The sequence below is a fragment of the Ictalurus punctatus genome, chromosome 5 (assembly GCF_001660625.3).
Source record: "Ictalurus punctatus breed USDA103 chromosome 5, Coco_2.0, whole genome shotgun sequence".
Classification (NCBI taxonomy): domain Eukaryota; kingdom Metazoa; phylum Chordata; class Actinopteri; order Siluriformes; family Ictaluridae; genus Ictalurus; species Ictalurus punctatus.
Genome location: NC_030420.2, coordinates 19647757 through 19671847, shown reverse-complemented (window position 1 = coordinate 19671847; position 24091 = coordinate 19647757). Strand labels below are relative to the sequence as shown.

Genomic DNA, 24091 nt, shown 5'->3' with positions numbered 1-24091 from the left:
GGGAAATTTTTTTTTTTTTTTTTTTTTTTTAAATCAGGAAAAACGGTTTTGATTAAGAGTACATTAGAAAATGAATTTTTCATTGCATCAGCATCCAAAAAGAAAATGAATAAACTACAACGACAGAACATTTAGCTGGTAAATGCAAATTTAAGGGCAAAGAAACTGACAAAACATGATGCTTCTTAACTAACGTGAAAAAGGAATTAAAGGTGTTCATGGAAAGTAGTTTTGCTCATGCTTTGATTTAAATGAATGACACATTGAAACAAAAGAACAAATTGAGACTTTGACCAAGAGCGAATTAGATCACTTAATTCAACGACATCTTGATCAAACTTGCTTAGGTTCCTGGAACCTCTTTAAATGTTCTCTGACCAACTGGAGCCTCTTTGTGGAAGAGCTAGTGTGTACAGCAGGGATATAACACAATAAAAAGAAAAAGTCACAGCAGAGATGAGGCCACCTGTTCATTTTTTTTCACCACACAAAGCACAGCCTCACTTACACACATCCCATTACTTATGATGCTAATGAGCATAGCACCTATAAACTAAGCCATTAGCTAAAGGCTTCAATGTTTTGACTAAATACCTCTCACAACTCAGCGTGTAATCCCAGCTGAGTTTACAGCTAAAATGCAATGAAATAAACTGCAATGGGTGTAAATTCGACTCTTTCCCTGGGTTCAGGGAGAGAGTTGATTAAACGTGATGGTGCTTAACTAATGTGAAAATCAGAAAGTCGTTAAGCGGAACCGAAAGCAGACAAGGGTAAAAAATCCAAAGAAAGTGCATTTCTACAGCCTGGTAGAACTGGACAGCTTTTATGCACACCAAGAAAAGAAGAGGCGGGTGTGTGCACAGGCCAGGACATAAGTTTTGTAAAATAGCAGAAGGTAAAGCAGAGATCAGCAGAGGTGTGGATGTGGACTGAGTTTCAGCTTACTCCTTTTCAACTCCTTCTCAAGTACATGCCTCCACAAGCATTCAGTCTCTCAAAAGCCGGGACATAAAAGCATCTGAGATTTGGAAGTAAGCCAGAAATCTACACACACACACACACACACACACACACACACACACACACACACACACACACACCCACCCCTCACTACACCTGCAGAGTCATGATGTTGAAAACAGGAGAATGGAGTAAATCACTGTGATTTAACAACCTAATCCATTTGTGTCTTTATTAGGCTGTAATAAAAACCAGCCTGGTGATAATTGTATGCTTCTACTAAAAGCCCCTCAGGCTGATTACACCCACTGGGCATGGAGAAGTACCCTAGTTGTTCATCACACTATAAAGTACATATACGCATGCTTATAAAGATGCAGGAGTTGACACACAAACCAGTACTTAGGACAACGAATAGAAAACAATAAACTGTTTCCTGGCAAATGTGTGATTATCAACCTGTGCTGTAAACTGGGCTTAATACATGATCAATAACTGGACATGGGAGATCAAGCGTTTGCATTATTCCACTAAATACTATAGAAAAAGAAGAAGAAAGTATTTACTTGTCACATATTCATCACAGTGAAATTCTGTCGTTTGCAAAACACAGTGGTACAGGGTCAGCAACAATATAGCATCCTTGGAGGTTAATAAGCATGCTCACGGGGCCAAGCAGTGGGAGCTTGAAACCTTGACCTTCTGAGCAGTGACCCAGAGGATATCCACCGAGCCAAGTTATTTCACTTTAAACGCATCAAAAGACCTCACACTGTCAGGTTTAGACGATTTTCCAGGCCTCCTTTAAATGATAAAATACTCTTTCATCTGTGTTTTCACTGAGACAAGTAGGAAATAAAACCATTAGCTCCAGTTTGGAGCACAGTAGCCACCTATCTTTTATCAGTGTCTCCCAAATGTCAGAGGCAGAGTAGGCGTCTGCTCAGGCAGCATGGAGGCAAGAGACACAGTCCGCCCGTGGCTGCTGCAGAGCAAGACGGCTAACGCTGTGAAGCGGCCGCATCTTCGGCTGATCGAAGAGCTGACGGAGAGAAGGAGAGAGTATGGAAAACTCCCACAGGCTACACTGTGTACTCAAAGACCCTACAATCATATGCTCAGGCCAAAGGCCGCTTTTTAACCTGCCATCGCACACATGAACAAATAGACCGTGTCTGCCGCAGGGACAATGGTTTTGTATTGGGAGGAAGTAAAAATTTCGGTTCTTATTTATGATTCTGCTTTAAACTAGTGTCAACAACTGTTCCTTTTATTTAACACACATATACACACGTTTGTCTTACTACGTTTGTGAGGACCTTAGATTGACGTACTTGTTAAGTCAGCTAATTAAAGCTACACCTAAACATAACCTCTAACCTTAAGCCAAACCAAAAGGAAATCAGCCAAATGTCCCCACAAGATTATATCTGTCACATATTGCTTTTCTGCTCAACACGGTTGCAATGACTAGTTATTGGAGTCACTGTAGCCTTCTTGTCAGCTTGAACTAGTCTGGCCATTCTACTCTGACCTCTCTCATCAGCAAAGGCATTCTGACTGCACAACTGCCTCTAACTGGATGTTTTTTGTTTTGCACACCAGTCTGGGCAAATTCATATACGCTGTTGTACATGAACATGCAAGGAGATCGACATTTTCTAAAATACTCAAACCAGTCCGTCCGGCAAAAAACATCCACACCAGTCACTGAAATCACATTTTTTTCCCCCCATTCTAATGCTTGATATCAACACGTACTTAGCAACAGTCTGATCTCATCCAGGTCGTTCATTTATTCATGTATTCATTTATTCTTCTTCCTCTATCCAGTGAACAATGGGAGTGAGTTGGGAGTACAGCTGTGAAAATATCCTGGATGGGACACCGATCTATTTCAGTGCATCACACACACACACACACACACACAGTCACAACTACGGACAATTTAGCACAGTCAAGCCAATCCACCTAACGGCATGTTTTTTTCAGGATTTAGCAGGAAACCAGAAGAAATGTGGGAAAAAACAACACCACAGATATTAACTGAAGGATAGGATTGAACCAGGGATGCTTGAGCTGTGAGGAAGCAATGGTATCTACTCTACCAGCATGCCAGCCTGAAGAACAGTTGCTCTATTATGTTTTCTTTGCATATCTCACATCCCACATGAGCAACTCAGTCACTGAATGTGTCAATTTCCAACACCATTTACTATCTTTCCCATACATCTAAATGTCTAAAATAAATTATTTTGTTACTGTTCCATTGCAACACTTGGTAATTCAACAGTCTTGGTGTCTGAAGCTACTGCCATCCACACCCCAATAATAAACCCTCTTTAAATGTCCCTTAAATCCTTTCCTCGTGCAATCTTAATCCAAAAACAAGATCTGTGCTTGTGAGTTGAGATAAACAGTTCGGACTTCCTGCTGCCACCTTGGTAACAGCATGTTATTTCGTGCCCTTTGAAATTAGACCTCTACTTTGTGATATTTTAAATTACGACACCTGAAAGCAATATAAATATTCTTGTTTTATTTTGAAAGGACACACAGTGATATCTCAAATCAGCCTAACCTTTTCATTGAGCCCCTGCATAAACAGTTGGCTTTATTAGTCATACCTAGAATTATATTTCATTTCAACACGAGGGTCACTGCAGGTCTCCAGCAATGGAATTTTCACTCTTTCTGGAGCACCTAAATGTCTCCCACCAGGTATCTGAGCAGATCATTCATCAGAGGTGTGGGTTTTTTTTTTACGTTCACTGGAGTGGAATGTTCATGAACCGACGGTTAAGTCAGTGGTGTATCTGACAATGAACCACATCTTGATGCATTATGACACCTTATTTTAGCACAGGAAGAGTACAAAGAGATGTAAGGGTGGGAAGCAAGCTAAATGGCAGAGATATCAAAAAGATTTTGAGGGTAAAAATTGAGAGGAACATAAAAGTAAAGCAGTGTGAGAATAACAATGGAATGACAACAATATATGTATGTGTGTGTCAGGGGTGTTACACCTGCCACAATATGTGGCATACATTGTAGTTGTTTTTTTTGTTTTGTTTTTAAAAAGTGTTCTTCAGAGGATCTTTGATGGTTCGTTGGATAATTAAAGGTTCTTAGCTCTCAAAACAGTGTTACACTTGGAACATTTTATGATAGGGTAATACATTGAAACTTTCACTTCAGGCTATGGCTAACCTGTGAACACCTTCTCCTGTCTGAGCTGTGGATCACTCCAGCTCCTTCATAGTTGGCCTCTGGATTGCTTTTCTGACTAATGTCCTCCTTACCCAGTCACTGACTTTTGATAAATGGCTTCCTCTAGGCATGGTTGTGCCATATTCTTTCCACATTTTAATAATGATTTTTTTTATTTATTTTTTTTTGTACATAGAATTACAAACAAAACTGAACCCCCCACATCCCTTTAAAAGTATGGGCCAATCTGGGCTAGACCCATGACATATAATCGCAATTAAGTCCACTTCAGTTCCATGTTGTATCAGCATAAAATGTGGAAAGTGCAAATTTGTGGTGGTGGTGGGGGACTGGAATACATCTCCAAGGCACTGTATAAGGATGGAATGACAAAAATGGATTTCAGCCAGGCTTGTTTTTCACGGAGACCTGATGGCGCTTTGATTTGAAAATTCGGTGTAGAAGAGTGAACATCAAAGCCCTTCCTCCTACTACTGCCACCCTCAAATAGCCATCAGCTTTGTGGGAAGATAAGGTGCTCTACAGTGCTTGTCTTGTTCTCTCTCCGACAGGACAGGCACTGGAAAGACAATAGGGGATATGTTTATCAAAAAGAAAAGAGGAGAGATGCAGATAAAAGCACTATACATTGAGTTTCCTCACACACTGATGTGTGTCTTCTCAGGCTGATGAAGCCTGTTTTTAAGGCCTGTCAGCTCCACTATGGTGAGAGAAGTGTGTTCTAAGGATCATGTCACAAAAATGAACCACACAATGTTGCCAAGCGGGATTTTACAAGCAAAAATGACAAATTACAAAGCAGTGGAAGAAACGCAGCTGGGTGCCACATCATCCTCAACAAACAATTGCATTTTTTTTTTTATGCCAACAGGCAAAGCTATTGCAGGCAGCGCTTTCTCATTGCAGCAATACAAAATAAGCCAAAGCATTCAGAGATGCATGTCCCACCAGCAACCTGGCACATTGTATAATTTGCAGGCAGAGGTAAAACATGAAACACGGCGCCAAATGCCTGAGTGTCCTCAGGCTGTGATGTTAGTGTAGCACGGCTTGGCTCACTTCCATTTGCTTGGGTGCTAGTGTATGGAGAGCAGAGCAGTCACCCTCTCGCAGCTGTTATTACTGCACTTGGCTACGGACATTTATGTGCAAAAACAACACAAGGATACAAAGGCTTACCAGCCTGCGTATCTTTCTCGCTGACCCACTGTGCGGATTCAGATGACCTCCCACTAAACAAGGCCTAATGTCAACAAATGGAGCAGCACTCGTTTACTGAGTCAACAGTATGAAGGAGGCAATGCATTTTTGAGAGCAAGCCTGGTGCTAGCTACTGCATTCCAAAGAAACTTTTTTGCACAGTCAAGGTTTACAGAAGAAAATTCTGCAATTAATTTTTAATAAGGCAATTAGTATTTGAATTATTAAAGCTTTCACAGACACAAAACATCAACTGTTCATAGCCTTACATTCATTAATTCCTTACATTTATTTATTTGGGAGTGGCACAGTGGTGCAGTGGGTACCGTTGCCACTTCACAGCTCAAGGCTTCCTGGTTCGATCCTGAGCTCGGGTTCCTGTCTATGCAGACTTTCACGTGTTCTTGTGTTCATGTGGGTTTCTACTGGGTTTTCCAGTTTCCTACCACCTCCCAAAATCATGCCAGCAGGTGGATTGGTGACACTAAATTGTCCCCTGTGTATGAATGTGTGTGCATAGTGCCCTGCACTGGACAGGCGTCCCTGCATCATGTATTCCTGCTTCACACTTCCCAGCATAGGCTTCAGATACACCATGACAGTGACCAGGATAAACTGAAGATGAATGAATGAATGTTTTATTTTTTTAAGATTTCCCAAATGTTTTAATTATTTAGCGTCATGGTTTTGGACTAGGATTAAAATCACAGCTGTGCGTCTGTCCTTAGCTTTGCATCTGTGGACGACCAAGTCACTGGAGAGGCTTTGCTATCAGAAGCTCAGCCAGGTCTCTCTCTCTCCCCCCCCCCTAAGAGCACTGGAGGGCTTGCCTAGTTTATCACAACTCATTTTTCACACCAGTGTATCCTCTAGAGAGACTCCCTTTCTTTAGGACAAGCTAAAGCATTATCACTACAGGTATAGGTGTACCTATCTCCATCCATCGCAGACACTCATTCCCTTTACAGTGTCCGAGGATACATCAAACGTCTTATTTTTAGTTTGCTGGCTCGTGCCTGGGTATTTCTGTAATGAGGTGACATGTGGTTATCTTCTTCCTTTGATCAGAAGAATATGAATTATTTGACAGTCTGATACAGCAAGCTTTTGGAGGTATTCTCATTCTCCAATTGTTCACCATGAAATAAAGTATACAGAAATACAAAGAGAGGATGAGGGGAACAGTGTGTCCTTCACAGGACCCTTGAGTGTAGTTGGTACATGTCATGTGGCTCTGAGCAATGGAGTGAATGAAGGAAAGGTCGTCTGTACCGGCATTGGCTGGCACACGTCTACCTTGCCTTAGGGAATTTCCAGCCAGGGTCTACCTCTGATGCACACGTCAATCGCGGTCCACAAAAGCCCATATTAATTGCAAGTACTATAGATAGTGACATCCCATAGAGAAGCAGGGACAAAGTGAAAGCAAGAAAAAAAAAAAGAAGGCGGCAGCTCATAATCCGGTGGTGGGCGATGATACTTATGTAACCATAAATATTAATAATTTAAAGCAAAGTATGCAACCAAAGCAACATTTTAATATTGCTACCCCGTCTGAAATTAAACTACATGTTCCTTTTCAACTGATTAACTGTATAATACTGAGTATATCCATATTTCTCACTAATACAGCCTAAACAATTGTGTCATATAACAGCATGAATGATTAGCATGGCTAGAGACGGCACTCCCACTCTAACGCTTTCCCAAGTTTCCTGGCTTAAAATATTCAACTCCCAACTCCGTGACTAGCCGGTAGAAAACTGCGACAATACAAAAAGACCTACATATTTTATAGTATAGAAGCCAAACCATGCCTACCAAAGTCTACCCATCCTTAGGGAATAACACTGAACAGTAATATGATACATTAGAGTACCGTGCAAATTAGAGGAACAGAGAATAGATTAAACTTGGAGTGTTTGTCGATATCAACAGACAAGCAAAAGAAAGGACAGATTCTAAAATTTGACTAAAACTTTTATGTTGACATTACTCAACTACATATTGCAGTGTAAAGAAGTTACATGAATACATTTGACCTTTGTGTGTGTGTGGTTTTGTGTGTGTGCGAGTGTGTGTGTGTGTGAGTGGGTGTGTACTGGTGCCAGCATGTTTCCTGCCATGCCTGCAATCTGAATTTGTCTGAGGTGCACATCATATGAAACCTTTGTGGGTGGTCTGCCCGATCTTGAAAAACTATAGGAAATTTGTGCTGTTCAGTTTTGCTGTGGCAAAATATTCCTATTCGGCAATTCGGAATGTGTAGACTAGACAGGACCATTGAATTAATGTTCATGTTGTTGCCTTTTCTCCCAATTATGCTGGGGTAAACTGGGTTAGATCCGATTCAGAGGGCCAGGGATCCTCTCAGCGTCCAAGAGATGAAAAATTCTAAAGTGTATGGCAAAAGGAAAAGCAAAGAGCAGAAGCCAATTTGCTGACAGATCATTCATCTCCAACTGAAAGAAAGCATGCGTGGAGGGTCCAAAGAATTCATAAATTTCACACATACACTGATGCTACCTCAGTAAATTCAGAACCAGAGAAGGAAGGAGGATGTTCAGACTGCACCTGTCCTACTTTAGCTTGACTAATGAACTCGAAATGTCCTGAATCTGTCCACTAGTGGGTGAGGAGGGCAGCGGTAAACAGGAGCAAGTCCCTTGGCTGGCACAGAGGGCATGCCACTAAACAGTGATGGATACGTAACATCATCCCTGGACGCTGGGCCAGGCTCAGCAGGTGCACCGAGACACCAACATATACCCATACATTCACACACATTCAATGGTTAAATGTACAGATTTAACATATTTATGTAACAACAATATGCACTTTGAGTCATCTCAGCATAACGACATAAATAAAGTTTTTAAATCTATTTTATAATCTGCCCTTTTATTGATTTCTTGACATAACTGTCCACAATCATCATGCACAGCGAATGAGTTGTTTGATTTAGTATGATTTCTAATCTGTTGTTAAACATTCTAGTAGTGTTTAATCAGATTCCCTCATTTACATTTGAAACCTACTTGATTACATTTTAGCACTCACATTTACTAATCACTAAAAATCAGATTGACTAAAAGCTAATAAAATCAGTGCCTGATGGACAAGTTACAAGTATACTCCAATTGTAGCTCAAAAAAAAAAAAAGCTCAAATCTCAACCCCTTAAGGGTTCTTTAGCTGTCAATCTGTAGGACTGTTCAAAGGTTCTATGTCAAATCCTATATCAAAGGCTGTTTCTCAGTTCTAAGAATGCAAAGACCGGTCTTGCCAGGCTACCTTGGAAGAACGATCGATGACGGACAAGAGGACATACTCTAGACACATACTGGACACATCTTTTTGAGAACTGAGATGTGCAACAATCTTCCTGTTGCACAATTGACCATCCCAGTGCATTTCTAGTAGTGGGACAGGGTTGTCGTCTTTTCAGTGCTCCCTACGTAATATGTTTCAGCTGGTTAATAGATTTACTGTTAAATGGCTGACTATACAAAAGTTCATTAAGCATGTTTTATGTAGTAAGCCCACTGTTTGCAACTGCGACCTCACGTTAACTAAAATCTAAGCTAACATGTTTTACCGTTATCTCAGGATGGAAGATTAATTAAAATACTTCTGAGGGATAAATTTGACTTTTCAACAACCTCATATATATCTCAATCTAAATCAGATCACAAAATCATCCTTTTTAGATGCATATTTAGGTTACTGTCATTAAAAAGGATGTTAAAACTTAGTTATGGGTCAGGTGTTCATCATACATCATTGTTTTGCCGCAATGACTTCTGGGGTTCCAAGCTGGTTCGGTGTTCACAAATTTGCATCTGATGCATCCTTGATATCAAGAACACATCCGGGTAATTTTATCCCGTTTACTTGTGTTCTGGAGTATTGGAATTGAACTCTGGCGGTGGATGATGACGTAGAACGAGTACACAAGGACACGAACGCATATCGAGACACGGCTAAAGTGCTTCCGGATCAGAAATGGCTTCATGCTAGAACTCTTTTAGGACGTTAAGAACCCTTTGAAAATATGATGCCAACAGTCCACCCCCGCCTACCCAATCAGCTTATAGGTTATACTAAATGTGAATAATGACACTGATACAGGATATCTGCTTTAAAGGATGCACCGTCCAAACACTCTCCAAATCGTCAGTGTGCTGCAGAGGCCTTGCATTTCATATATGTCCATAAAGGTCCAGACTTTCAGATACTTTTGAATTAAGTCAAGACAAATGTAACAGTGTTATACAGTCCTCCCGAACACATTTTGCCACCCAGTCATTGTATTTAAGCTGCTAAATTGAGTAAAAATAGTTTAATATACCACGTACAGCAAAGCCTACTAGCATGTTAATCATTTCTCTTTAAAAGTTCTATATGTGATGCACTACATGGATAATATATGGGATTACACACCCACATACTGCTGCCTTACACATATAATGTGTTATATTTTCGTTTGATATTACTGGGGAAAAGAACTGGCTGACTGTGAGTCACTGGTAGATGTGTTTCAGAATGTAGCAGCTCTGAACTGACCCTGTCAGGAAAAAAAGAGGTCTAAGAGAGCTGTGATCCCTGTCACATCCCTCTGTGCCTCAAGCTTGTCTCTTTCTTTCTTTCTTTCTCTTTCTTTCTCTCTCTCTCTCTCTCTCTCTCTCTCTCTCTCTCTCACACACACACACACACACACAAATCTCTTCTCCTATCATACTCATGCTGCAATCTGTAGTCCAGAGGATAATGGAGCTCTAATTAATTTCTAAATCCAGCCTATTCTCAAAGACGAACAACGCTCGAATCTCTCTTTTGATGAATATGCTGATTGCAGCGGTATTCAATTAAGATGTTCCAAAAAAAACATCAATGCATTCTAGTCAGTAAATCACATAAGTACTGCAGATCAGCTTTGTTCCAGATTCCTCCCCCACCCTCTTATGTCAGTCAGACCTAATGAGTTCTTGATTTGTTTGATGCTACAAATACCCTGGTGTACTCAAAGAGTTAAGAAGAATCTAATTGCTCCCTGCAGTTGTTGTTATGGACAAAATAAAACAGGAAATAACACACAGTCCTTAATGGACCCAATCGAAAGTGATTGTGAGTTTCAGGTATAGCCATAGCTGTAAGTAAAAGGAATCTCTGACACAAGGGCCCTTTCAGTGCACTGGATAAAATGGACTTCACTCCAGCCAACCTGAAAAGGGAAAGACAACTACATTTATCTCAATCAAAGTAAAGACCGGCCTCAATGGATGGCAAGCTTTCAACACTCCGATAGTGTACCCTGTCTGTGCCGTTTCTAGCCTTCGCTCCTAACTTAACAAATCCACTACAATACAGACTGATCAAAATATAAATTGGTACAGATTGAGTGAGTGTGTATCTTTGTGACAGCTGCCTTGTAAATGACAGGGCTCACAACATTCTGGCAAACAGAACAATAATACGGAGGGAGCGGCACGTATGTTCGACAAATGACTGCCAGTTTGGATTGCAAATTTGGAGCCGCACATTCTTAGCAAGCCTCGCAATATTGCATGACAAAAGAAATCAAACTGTCTTCTAAACACTCGGGACAAAATAATGAAGGAATGATAAAAGAATTCGTTTGACAATTGAAAGTGCCACAGACTAATTCACGATGCTGTTTAATCATCAGGGTAAGCGGTGGTGTAAGCAGGTCACAGCTCGCTGTACAGTTAAGTAAAAATGGAAGCGGGGAAGTTGAGTGTGACTGTCAAACCGGCGCAGCGTTATGGGTCTGAGATCTCAGCTTGATCATGGCTGTGGGGTTTAAACCTGCATCCAGCACAGGCATTCACCCATGTCTCAGGTTGTTTGCAGCATCACTGGGCACTGACTCTGTGTCACAACTGGCAAATAATAGACAGGAGGGTTCATTTGGGCTAAAAGCAAATTAAGTCAGGGTTATGATTGTTAAGATTGAAATGAAGTGAACAGAGTTCCCTCGCTGCAGTGTGGTGTTTGAGCTGCTCTTAGTTCAGATGAACTGATCTCAACAATTTTGTAAAAACCAACTGCTGAAAGTTACTAAGTACCATAGATTCCAAATTAAGACTAAAGTTTTTGTTTGCTGCCCGACAGTGTGTCCCATTTAGGGTGCATTTCTGCCTTGTGCACAGAGCTCTCAGGAGAAGATACGGATCCACAATGATCCTGACCAGGATAAAACACTTATTGAACACAAGTGAATAAATGAATGAATGGGTTTTTTTGTGCTTTTTCTGAATGCAATATTGTTTTAACCTTCTCTGAAATATGAAATGATACCTATGAAAGAAGGAAGTACGTAGAGCACAGGTGTCAAAATCTAGCCTAATCTAGCACAAATTTTCAAAAACAAATATTTTACCAGCCTGTAGTACCCACTATTCAAGATTTTCAGACCATCTAGACCTGTAACGTACTCAGCACCCACGTTCTGTACATGTATAGCCTGCAGAGGCTTGCAACTCACAAGGCTGAAAAGCCAACTAAAATCAAGGCCTATAGTGCTGTGAAAAAGTATTTTTCATCCTGATTTCTTCTGGTTTTGTTTATATCTCATACTAAGTAGTTTTAAATCGTCAAACGAAATACAACATAAAACAAAGGCAACCTGAGTAAACACACAATACAGTTTTTTTTTTTTTAAACTGAAGCAAAAACAGTTGTCCAACATCTATCACCAAAGTGAAAAAGTAATTGCCCCCTTAAAATTTAAATCTGTTTGTGCCACCTTTAGCAGCAATAACTGCAAGCAAACTCTTCCAATACCTGGAGATTGGTCTTTCACTTACTTCTAGGACTAGGACTTACTCCTACGCTTTGGATCTTTGTCTTGCTGCATAAATCAATTGCGCTTGAGTTTCAATTTATGGACTGAACATTCTCCTTTAGGTTTTTCTGGTAGAGAGCAGAATTCATGTTTTCCTCAATAATTGCAAGTTGCCCAGGCCCTGAATCAGCAAAGCATCTCCACACCATCACACTTCCTCCACCATGCTTGAACGTAGGTGTGGTGTTCTTTTTGTGGAATTCTGTGTTTGGTTTACGCCAGGTGTAAAGGGACCCCTGTCTTCCAAACAGTTCCACTTTCGACTCAATCCACAGAGCATTCTCCCAAAAGTTTTGAGGATCATCAAGGTCTGTTTTGGCAAATTTCAGAGGAGCCTTAATGTTCTTCTGGGTTAGCAGTGGTTTTCACCTCGCCACTCTTCCATGGATGTCATTTATGTCCAGTGTCTTTCTGATAGTGGAGTCATGAACAGTGACCTTTATTGATGCAAGAACCCCATCCAGCTGAACCCCATTATGAATGCAGCTTCATAGATTTGGGGAAATAGTAACTAATGGGGGGGCAAATACATTTTCCACAGGCCCAGTTGGTAATGGATAATTGTTTTGCTTCAATAAATAACATTATCATTTAAAAACTGTATTTTGTGTTTACTCAGGTTGCCTTTGAAACAATTTAGTATGAGATAAATTGCCCTCCACTAAAATTGGCACCCTTAGTAAATATGAGCAAAGAAGGCTGTGAAAAATTCTTTATTGTTAAACCTTTTGATCTTTTGTTAAAAATATATATATACTCCACTCTCATGGATATCAAACAACTGCAAACACAACACAGGTTTATCTAAAAAATATATCTGTTAAATATAGGTGTGCAGCCCTATGAATTCATATACGATAAATATATTTGATGTATATTCCCATTGATATTTGACAGTTTTTTAGTACACTATGACTTCCTGGTGGCATAGGACAAATTCCCTTAGTCATTCATAACAATGGGTAAGTCCAAGGAATATAGCTGTGATGTGCGGCAAAAGGCTGTTGAGCTTCACAAAATGGGAAGTGGCTATAAGAAAATAGCAGAAGGATTGAACATGCCCATTTCCACCATCAGGGCAATAATAAAGAAGTTCCAGTCAACTGGAAATGTTATGAATCAACCTGGAAGAGGACATGTGTCAATATTGTCTCAACACACTGTGAAGAAGATGGTTCGAGTAGCCAAAGAATCTCCAAGGATCACTGCTGGAGAATTGCAGAAGTTAGTTTCGTCTTGGGGTCAGAAAGTCTCCAAAACTACAATCAAAGGTCACTCAAGCGTCTTCAGTTTGCCAGACACTACTGGAACTTCTAATGGGATCGGGTTCTATGGTCAGATGAAACCAAAATAGAGATTTTTGGCAATAAACACCAGACGTGGTTTTGGCGCACACAGAAAGGTAGCCATATGAAAAGTACCTCATGCTCACGGTTAAATATGGTGGTGGCTCTTTAATGTTTTGAGGCTGTTTTTCTGCCAGAGGACCTGGACATTTTCTGAGGATACATGGACTATCAAATATCAACATATATTAAATGAAAACCTGACTGCTTCTGCCAGAAAGCTTAAAATGGGCCATGGCTGGATCTTCCAGCATCCAAAACATACATCAAAATCAAGACAAAAATGGTTTACTGACCACAAAATCAAGTTCCTGCCATGGCCATTCCAGTCCCCTGACTTGAAACCCATGGAAAATCTGTGGGATGAACTGAAGAGGAGAGTCCACCAGCATGGACCTCTAAATTTGAAGGATCTGGAGAGATTCTGTATGGAGGAATGGTCTCAGATCCCTTGCCATGTATTCTCCAACCTCATCAGGCATTATAGGAGAAGACTCAGAGCATTTATCTTGGCAAAGGGAGGTAGCACAATGTATTGATTAAAAGGGTGCCAATAATTGTTGCACACCAATATTTGACAAAGATTTTTTTTCATAAACCTGTGTTGTGTTTGCAATTGTCTGATATCCATGAGACAATTTTTGTGATTTTTTTTTAACAAAAGATCAAAAAGGTTAAACAATAAATACAAATTTTCACAGCCTTCTTTGCTCATATTTACCAAAGGTGCCAATATTAGTGGAGGACACTGTATACACAAAAACAGAAGAAATTAGGATAGGGCAAATACTTTTTCACAGCACTGTACTGTATCTGCTGTATTTAAATGCACGTCAGACCAGTATCTACAAATTATTCAGAAAATGCTCTGTGTTGGCCTTTAGTGTGATTCAGTCACTGACTACAAATCCTGAAATGTATCGCCCAGTGTAGAGACATAGAAATAGGTTGGAGGGAAAAATGTCGATGGAGACGAGAGATATGGGAGACTATGAACATGCTCTTAGCAGAAATAAGCCAATGTGAGTTCTTCTTAAATAGTTTCTATTACCCCTTTCTTATTCCTAGAAAAGTGATATGTTGTGGTAATGAACAGTAGAGTTTCGGTTGCCACAGTGAACATTGTATGTTACTGAAATGAATGGGATGCAGTGAGTCCAAACTAATCACAGTATATTCAGGATTAAGGTAAGCAATAAATATCTACATTTTTCACACTTTTTACACAGCTACCTCATTTGTTTAAGTCATTCATTGCAGTAGCTAATGAACACCGCACCAACAAACTAGCTAGCTACCAGCTACCATTCACAACAATCAGGGTGTGATAAAAAATTGTCATTTGATAGTATTTATAACATATTTACAATATACGGCCAAAAGTTTTTGGATACCTGCCTGAGCACACCCATGTGAGAATTCCCCAAAATGTTGAAAACACACAGTTGTAAAGAATGCTTTTGTATGCTGTAAGAACTCCTTTTACTGGAACTAAGTGGCCCAAACATATTCCAACATGACATTTACGGCATTTGGCAGAGGGCCTTATCCAGAGCAGCTAACATTCATCTCATTTATACAACTGAGCAGTTGAGGAGTAAGGGCCCAGCAGTGACAGCTTGGTGGTACTGGGATTTAAACTTATAACCTTCCATAAAGACTTGGTGTGCCAAGGCTGACATGGAAAAACTTGAGTGTCCTGCACAGAGCCCTGTCCTCAACCCCACCAAACATGTTTGGGATCAATTTGAATGCCAAATGAGTGCCACACCTTCTCACAACACATCACTTTACCTCAGCAATGCTTTTGTGGCTGAATGAGCAAAGCCAAGGTGAAAACCTAGTGGAAAGCCTTCCCAGAAGAGTGGAGGCTGTTATAGCAGTAAAAGCCATGTCAACTTTGGAATGGAATGTTCAAAAAGCACATATGGGTGTGATGGATGAGTGTCCACATACTTTTCGCATTATAATGTACAAATGTTCACCTATCTGGAGGAGGAACAGCTGCATAGTCATGGATCTATACACCGCTATCTTTTCTGAGTTTGTCTAAAACATTTCACTGGATAACAGATGTTTTATCTGTCCATTTAAATCGAATGGGTATAGTCCCATGTTTCTGACATTTACAACCAGTGGTTTTCAAGAAGTCAGATTTTTTAAAATTCTGGCTACATACACTTGTGCTGCTCATCCTTATCCTAGTAAAGCCATTTCTCTCTCAAAAGCATATCGGTGGGAAATGAGTGAAAGTCAGGGATGTTTGCTTGAATTATATGTGCATTTAGGGATGCTGCAATGATTGCAAGATGTATTTGCTGCCTCACTGGAAGTTCTGAAATGCTTCTACTTAGGCTTTAACATTCATAAATAGGGAAGTGTGAAAACGGTTGACTGGTGTTAACTGATAGAATAGTTAATGTTAAAAGGAATAGCCTTAGATTATGGTCCTTCAAATGCTCACAAAAATGCTGATGTGGCCTGGGCAGACTTAGAGGGAAAACCAAACAGAGACTGAATTTAAATAAAAAATAAAACAAAAAAGAACAGCTGTAGCATTTTTTTATGATAAGTATATATACCTTAAATACAAGCAATATTTAATGAGAGGTCCGCCTGTCACGGGGGACGAAGGGCCTTCGCAGTGAAAATATGATATGAATAGTGTGGTGCCAAATTGTAATGGTGAAGATTGACATCAGGCCCCGGTGAAGAAGAAACTGGCGCCTTAGTTTCACGGTGAGCTTTTGACTTAAATGGCTATTGTAGAATTAACACTAAGGTTTTTGCTCATAGATTTGTTATTATATTAGTAAAGCTAAGATAATTAAATATTTTGGCAGGCAAGACTGTGTTACAGAAATGTATTAATGGCATCAGAGCTTTGCTAGTAACTTGTTCCGATTTGACTTATTTTGATCTGATACATCCTAACAAACAAGCTGAACGCACATGAATACACATGACTTTGTAATGGTGTGCATGACAGTGAAAGTTGTGCGTACCCAAAAATGCACAAAGAGACACTTGTTGATACAGACACGGTCACACAATAGCTGACCTTAGGGCCAACTAAATGGGATACTTGAAATACATTTTTGTAGGTGAACTTATGTTCCACATGTGGCTGATGAAACAAGGTTTGGTGAATTAATATCACATTAAATGAAATGTCAATAATTTTTTAACTATAAATATATAGTAAAGTGAATGTGTATGACCAGGATTGACTTTTGTAGCTACAAGTTACTACAAAGTGCAGTGCACCTAGTTTTTCATATAGGTGGCGCTATAACTAAAAGCACAAAATCCACATCACACATCATCCTGACAGCTAAGCCAAAGCTCCAAGCAAAGCTTTGTGTTTGTCATTACATTAGGAATCCACCGTAACAACCTTGATTTACAAATCGACTCTCTCTTTAATTACATATTCACTATTCTCTCTACTTTTTGTTAAATAAATGTCCAACAAATCTGCTAAAGACCTATGTTTGCATGCATTACACTCCTTTTAAATAGACACCACCATTATTATATTCTATGCTATCCAAATGGGCATGATTGACAATGTCTATTCAATAAACAAGTTAATATAAGACTTCCTTCAAAACAGCACAAAGTTCTACACAGTTCCAGTTTGTCATTACATCCTGTAACACAGTAGAAAATGTGCCTACTAGCCTCAACTACACCTTTACAAATATAGGCTCTCACCACAAGTGGATTTACAAACTATATCTTTGTGCTCTTTCTCTTTCAGCATCTACATGTTACCTATATTTTCAACTCTATTTGGCTTCATGTGTATGCCATGCCATTTCTGCCTGAAGCACCCATGCAGGAAAATTTGACACACAAACAGACTGTGTCAACACATTGATGCAGGCAAATTGCAAGTAAATCAAACAAACCTCATACAGGTATATCAAAGTGCAGTGCCCCTACTTTTCCATATAGATGATGCTACAACTAAAAGCATGCAAGTCAAATGGATGTAATCAGGACTTGCTATTGAGTAACTACTTGAAGTTTGAAGCCCATCATTCAAACCAGCACAGAATTATTCACACTTCCTATTTAGCATGGTATCATTTATGGCAATGACAACACCTTAAATCACAGAACCCAAAACAAATTAATCTTCCACCTTAATTTTCTAGGTTTACGTGACTATTTGTCAAGCAAATCAGACAAACCCTCTAGTAAATCAACATGAATCCATATGGTAAACCCATATAAACTCTTTACAGTGCAATATAAGAGTTTCAGTCTAGGTGGCACTATAACAAGGACTCATAATTGTCACATTATTGTAATCAGGAGTGACACATTAGTAGTCATGCACAAATTGAGGCTGATCAAACCAAATATCATCAAGTTATGTCCTCCTTTTTAGGTGTGGCGTCTCATGCAAATCAGTTATGTCCTCATTTGAGAAATCCACTATTCCTTGGCAATTTATAATCATATACCTGAAGTTTATTCCAACCAAATTTAAAGGAAATCCTCTGAACTCTCTAGGAGTATGAAAGAATTTCTGAAAAATATAGAAAAAATACCAAAATTGGCCAACTTTGTTGGGCGGAGTCACGCAAACCAATGTAAAAAATTTGTACAATGATGACATTCATGCTCTGACTAACTCATTTCATGACTGTCAAACCAACTGTCTCCTTACCATTAAAACCTCTGAATCTGATTTAGTGCTGTGGGTCAAGCAAACCTATTGCCCACCATTACATCCTCGTTTAAGATATCCACTATTCCTTTGCAATTTATAATCGCATATGTCTGGAGTTTATAATAATTACATTTCAAGTTATTATCTTTGTAGAAGGAGTATGAAAAAGTTTGTTAAAATTTTATAAAGACACATGAAACTTTCAAAATGGCCGACTTCCTCTTGGCGGGGAGCTAATACAAGCCAATGGGAAATTTGTCCGACATGATGTAGACAATGTCTCCACCAAAATTCGTAAATATAAAAGAAACTTTGTGGCAACCACAACAATAAACTAATTCAGAAATGTAAGAGGGTGCTATGGAGTCAACTGGCCAAAACTTAAAAGAAATGACCAAAGAATTATAAAATCTGGGCAAATGTGATGAGTACGCCAAATTTCCCTGACATTGTGCGCATTACAAGGGTGTTAAATTTGCATCCAAAACATAGGTGGTGTCAGGAGGCACACCTATGCTAAACTGCAACACCAAATGAAAAGCTGTCCAAACAGAAATAGAAATTGTAAGCCTCTCAATACACCATGGGAATGTTTGAAAACCCAACATTCTAGCCAACATGACTGAACTCCTTTTGGGCGGAGTCAGGCACTACCAACTGAACCTTGCCCTACATGATGAGTGCAAAGACCATACCAAATCTTGTGCTCCTCTGAGAAAATTCAAAATTCCACAGCCAAGCCTATTCACTACATCATGTTTTAATTTTCGCCAGGTATGATGCGTATGCCAAATTTAATTCATTTTCGCTAAATAAAATAATAATAACAATAAACACGCCAAAAACAATAGGGCTTTGCACCTTCTGTGAAGGCCACTCTCGGCCTGCACCTCTGGTGCTCGGGCCCTAATAAATAAAAATAAAAAAAGAAGTGAAGCAGATAACTAATGGAAAATGCTATCCCTGCTATAAACACAAAGAGAGAGATTACACAATGCTGAAAGATCATCTGTATACTTCAGCTAAGATATTGATCTTATAATGCTTTGGATCATATCAAAGCCCAGCAGTGCTTTAATGTCTGCAAAAGAGCAGCATGCAGACATTTAGAAATTTCAAGCAATACAGAAAAGTGGTTTATTAATCTAGAATTAATTAGTGCTTGCAACACATGATTTCCATCAGATCTGATTAAATGCTGTGAATTAGGTCTAATTACTAAATGACCCATTATTCCATAATGACAACTTAATTATTAATTATTTTAATGCAAGTACCTTTATCCTGTACAAATTATATTTTTTTTTCTCTGCTCCACATAGAGGCCAAATGTTGATATCAATCATTTAATTAATCTAATCAGGACGAAATAATGGTTTCAGTTCAACTGCTATACGGACAATAGTGGTAAAGTCTATTTTGCTGGATCTTTTGGCTAAGAAAGGGATTTTTTTTTGCCCTGTACACTGAGGGCAGCAGATCTGATTGCGGTTCAAGTTGTCCTAAAACAAATATGAAACCAATTATTTCTTTCAGTGTCTTCTGAAATATTTATATGGGTACTTTTTCACTGCTGTGGAATAAACTACAATGTCATCCCACAACAAAAGTACACATCCTCTCTGGCTGAGCGCTGACTGTTACAAGCCTGAACCAACAACTCCAATAATAGACAGTGGCCTGGAGGCTGCTTAATAATACATCAATCTCCCAGTCTCTTCGCAAAATTTAATCCATCAACCAAACATACTCTGCTTTTCCACCTGTAGCCAACCATATCTAAGAAACCAGATACTGAAACATCTGATACAGGCTCAATGAAGAACATGTTCTAAACACAGGTTCTTGACTGCAAATGAATGAATCAATCTAATAATAATAATAATAATAATAATATAACCAAAAATGTTTATAATATAATTTGCATCAATGAACTTGTCATTACTAAAGTAACAGAATTAGTGTTTACTATACCTGGGGTCAAACTGAATCATGCAAAACCACAATGGTCATTAAGTTGAAACTAAAAACAGAAACAATAATACACGAAACTAACGTGAATGTGATCCTTTAACACTGTACTTCAATTTTACATTCTGAAGTATCTAAAATAATTAATAAATGTGTGAAATTATAATTTAAAAAAAAAAAAAAAAACACATTTGAGGTAGTACAGGTATTCATCATTTCCTCTGAAACGGTAATATTTGAAGTTAAATAATATAAATATAATATCTCTGTCGTCAACTCACATGTCAGTAAATTCAATGTCGTGAGAATTATTATAACATCATGACAAATGTTTCGAAAGTTTGTCTGAAGTACCCAAATTTGTCCAGCAAAAACCTATGAGAGCACAGGCTTTCTGATATCAATAACATATTTCCATTATGTGTGCCCTTGAGCTTTGTAAGTGGGAGTACGTCCAGAGATCATAAAGTACTCTCTGCAGTGCAATAAGACTTTTGCACTGTACACGCAATGGATCAACAGAGTCCGAATCCTGGCACCGCTCTATAAAGTTCACACCTGCAAGGCTCTCTAACCTCTTTCTGAATTAATGAAACAGATGTCGGTCTGTAGCTTTTGGTACATAATCTTGGTTTACCTTACATGCCCTTCCACCTAATAAAACATCAGGCTATGCTCAAATCACACACAAAAAAAGATTCACAGTACACCACAATACACTACTGTTTAACTCCTTTATCTACTACATATACAGAACGTTAACAAATGACAGACTTTCACGCTACCACCCAAAATCTAACACAAAGCAATGGCACTGAGAAAGGCAGAACAGCAGGACTTCAATTTTTACTCACATTAAAACACCTACTCGGCACCCACAGAGCTAATGGGGGGTGACTGGTGTGATTTGCATCCCATCTCCATTTTCTGCTTTCTACTGGGTTGCTTGACTGTGTTTGTGGTGGTATTTTTTTTTTCTTCCTTCAAATTCCTCCACATTACATACAAAGTAGGAATTTATATAACTGCCTAAATATATTCTCCACTATAAACCCGCTTCCATTTCTCCTCGCTGTTATCGTTTATTGTCCTGTTCAGTCCATGTCTTGATTTGTATTTGTGTAATAAGTGCTAAAAGTCTACATGCAACCTAGAGGCAAGTAGAATTAAAAACAGTGCCACACGGGAACAAACATTAACAAAAAGACGGCATAATTTCGTAGGAAAACGGCTATAGATTTGGTAAGCATTGATGAAAAGACACCACATAATCAACATGCCCCCCGATTAAGATTACAGATAAGATTACGACCCAACAATCACTTTAATTTCAGAAGGAGCGCCGCAGCAGTTAAGCAATTATATTATTCGATGATGCAATTTCAAAAGCTCTGCTGTTTCCCTTAATTAACCAGGGTGAAGATTGGCGGAGAAAAGCGACCTGACTTTGATTAGAGTCAGACAGGCCTGCTTCATACAGAGATACCCCCTACCTGCATTCTGCCTCCATCACAGCCTCGTGTTGCTCACTGCGCCCACAAGGAAGGATGAGGGAGGGACAAGAGAACACAACAAGAAACAGAAAGATGAACATGATGCATGCAAAACACGAATAAAAACTGAATATAAAATGAAGTGAAAGGAGAACAAAAGGTGTACATGGTGAGACAAACTGGAATGGTGTGTCGTTATGCAGATATAATGATACCTTAGAATTCAAACAGTGCATCAAGGGAAGATCAAGAAAAACAGGTGTACAGATTAACATTTCAGGACTGTTAAGGAGGGGAAAAACACTTCCTACAAAGCACATTAAAATGAGCTGTATTTATGAATTTATTTATTTATTAATTGTGTTTACAATAATCTGTTTTACTACTGTGGCTATTCATCATCATAACATACTGCGGCTTGGATATTTTTTCCTTACATAATTCTTTACAAGTATCAAATGTGCTTTATATTCAGGAACAGATCATTAGCAGTCAGACAACAACTGCAGTATGCCACATGACTTAAAGATGAATGGTCTAATGTCACCAAAGAGTCAATTATGGTGTTTGGTTGAAGCAAGCCCACCGAGGCATTGTTAAATTGTTACCAAATTAGAACAGATAAACAGTTTCAATTATTTACAAATACAGACTGTTTTAAATCAGTGCCGTGTTAGGTAGGAAAAATTACATTACACTATAGTATAGGCTCAACAAATCTAATCAACATGGAACAGAAAAGGTGTTCTTTGAAGAAAGAGGAGATTCTGAACACTGTTTAAGATATCTTGGGGGGGAGTGAACCAGCAGATGCTTAAGGAACCAGTAGGTGGGAGAGTGATTCATGCTGCAAAATGTATTTAGAGGTACTGAGTGCAGAGAAAAAATAAAACACCTTAGGGGTGGGGGGTGGCAGTGGTAAGGGGACTTGAAACAACTGAAAATGGTCATCTGTAGCATTTAGTAAAACTGGGGAATGTAATTATTTCTTTAACTGTTGAAAAATCCATTCAAGCAAATGGATGTTTTCACTGACATCTGGAGTACACACAGACATGACTACACTATCAAATGCCAGAGGCCAAGAATTTCATAGGGAGGAAAGTAAGAAAGTAAACTAAAAAAAATGTAAATGTTCAGTAATGTGTGCTCCCGAGTGGGAAAAGAAAACGCTCTACTGTCGCAAGTTTGAATCCCGATGATGCTGCAGCAATCCATGACTGGAAGCCAAGAAAGCAAAATTGGCTGTGCTGTCTGGGTGGAAGGGACTGCATACCCTCTCTCCCCTGTCAATCATCGCAGCACTAGCCAATCATGGGCATCTGTGAGCTCATGCAAAAGAGGACATATTGCGCTTTCCTCTGAGTGTGATATGCTGCCCTGTGATGCAGCATGAGCAGAAATTCGAAACAATGTAGTGGCTGGTTTCATGTGTTTTGGAGCAAAGAATGTGTTAGCCTTCACCTTCCCCGGTGAGGCAGGTATATAACAGCGGAGAGGTCTTACGTGGGCAACTTAAATGCTCAGTAATACTAACTGTTGATCTGATTAGTTATTCTTAAACATTCGTAAATCTAAGCACTTCAAAATCAAATGTCTGTGCAACACGTAGATTAAAAGACAAGGAGTGCAATGTTTCTGTTGATACTGTACATATAAAACTGTACACCAACCTACAAAAAACAACAAAATAAATAAAAAAGACTCGAGGCCACAACCAAGAATAAACACTAAGATTGGTGTCATTGATGATATAATTCTTTATTAGATTCTTGCCACAATGTTCTTGCCTCTCCCAGCCATCTGTCCCTGGTGAGGTGTCGCCTGTGCATTCTGTCACACATTGGCCCTTGAGGGGAAGAATTGAGGGACAAGAGAGAGACAGAGAGTGTGCGGCACACACCTTCCACTAATATCTAAATACCCCACAGCCCAGCCTGCAGCCAGACAAGTGTACCGGGACTTAATATTTCTGATGCTCATTTTGGGCTGGAGTCATTACCCTGACAAAGTTATTAAAGTAAAGCGAGGCTACAGTGTGAGCATAACCATACAAGAGATATTGCATGATTACACAAACAATGACATTTTCAAAAGGACAGCATATATTAGGGGCTAGGAAAAATGCACTTAACATTCATCCCTGAAGAACTACTTAATCAACTGGCATGACACTTCATTTAAAAAAAAAAAAAAAAAAAAAAAAAAAAAAAAAAAAACACGAGTGTCCTCCAACCTGCCTGCTGCTTCATGTTTTCACACAATCACCCACACATGTTTGGCATCACACCTGATGATGCCTTAGCACTAAGCCCAGATGGAGCACTGTGTTAATG

The 24091-nt window shown here is 39.2% G+C and overlaps 1 protein-coding gene across 3 annotated transcripts in view; it reads right to left on the bottom strand.

Moving 5' to 3' along the window:
- The window catches only part of ccser1 (coiled-coil serine-rich protein 1), a 91380-nt gene that overhangs the window by 886 nt on the left and 66403 nt on the right, over window positions 1-24091 (bottom strand). The window contains exon 10 of one of the 3 annotated variants that reach the window (XM_017468686.3): window positions 21756-21791. The exons of 1 other annotated variant lie outside the window; for it this stretch is intronic. In XM_017468686.3, the coding sequence (XP_017324175.1) occupies window positions 21789-21791 (3 nt within the window). In that variant the 3' untranslated portion in view covers window positions 21756-21788. Of the gene's footprint in view, window positions 1-3; window positions 4754-21755; window positions 21792-24091 lie in introns of those variants that run through there. One more of the 3 variants, XM_017468685.3, reaches the window with a different exon arrangement.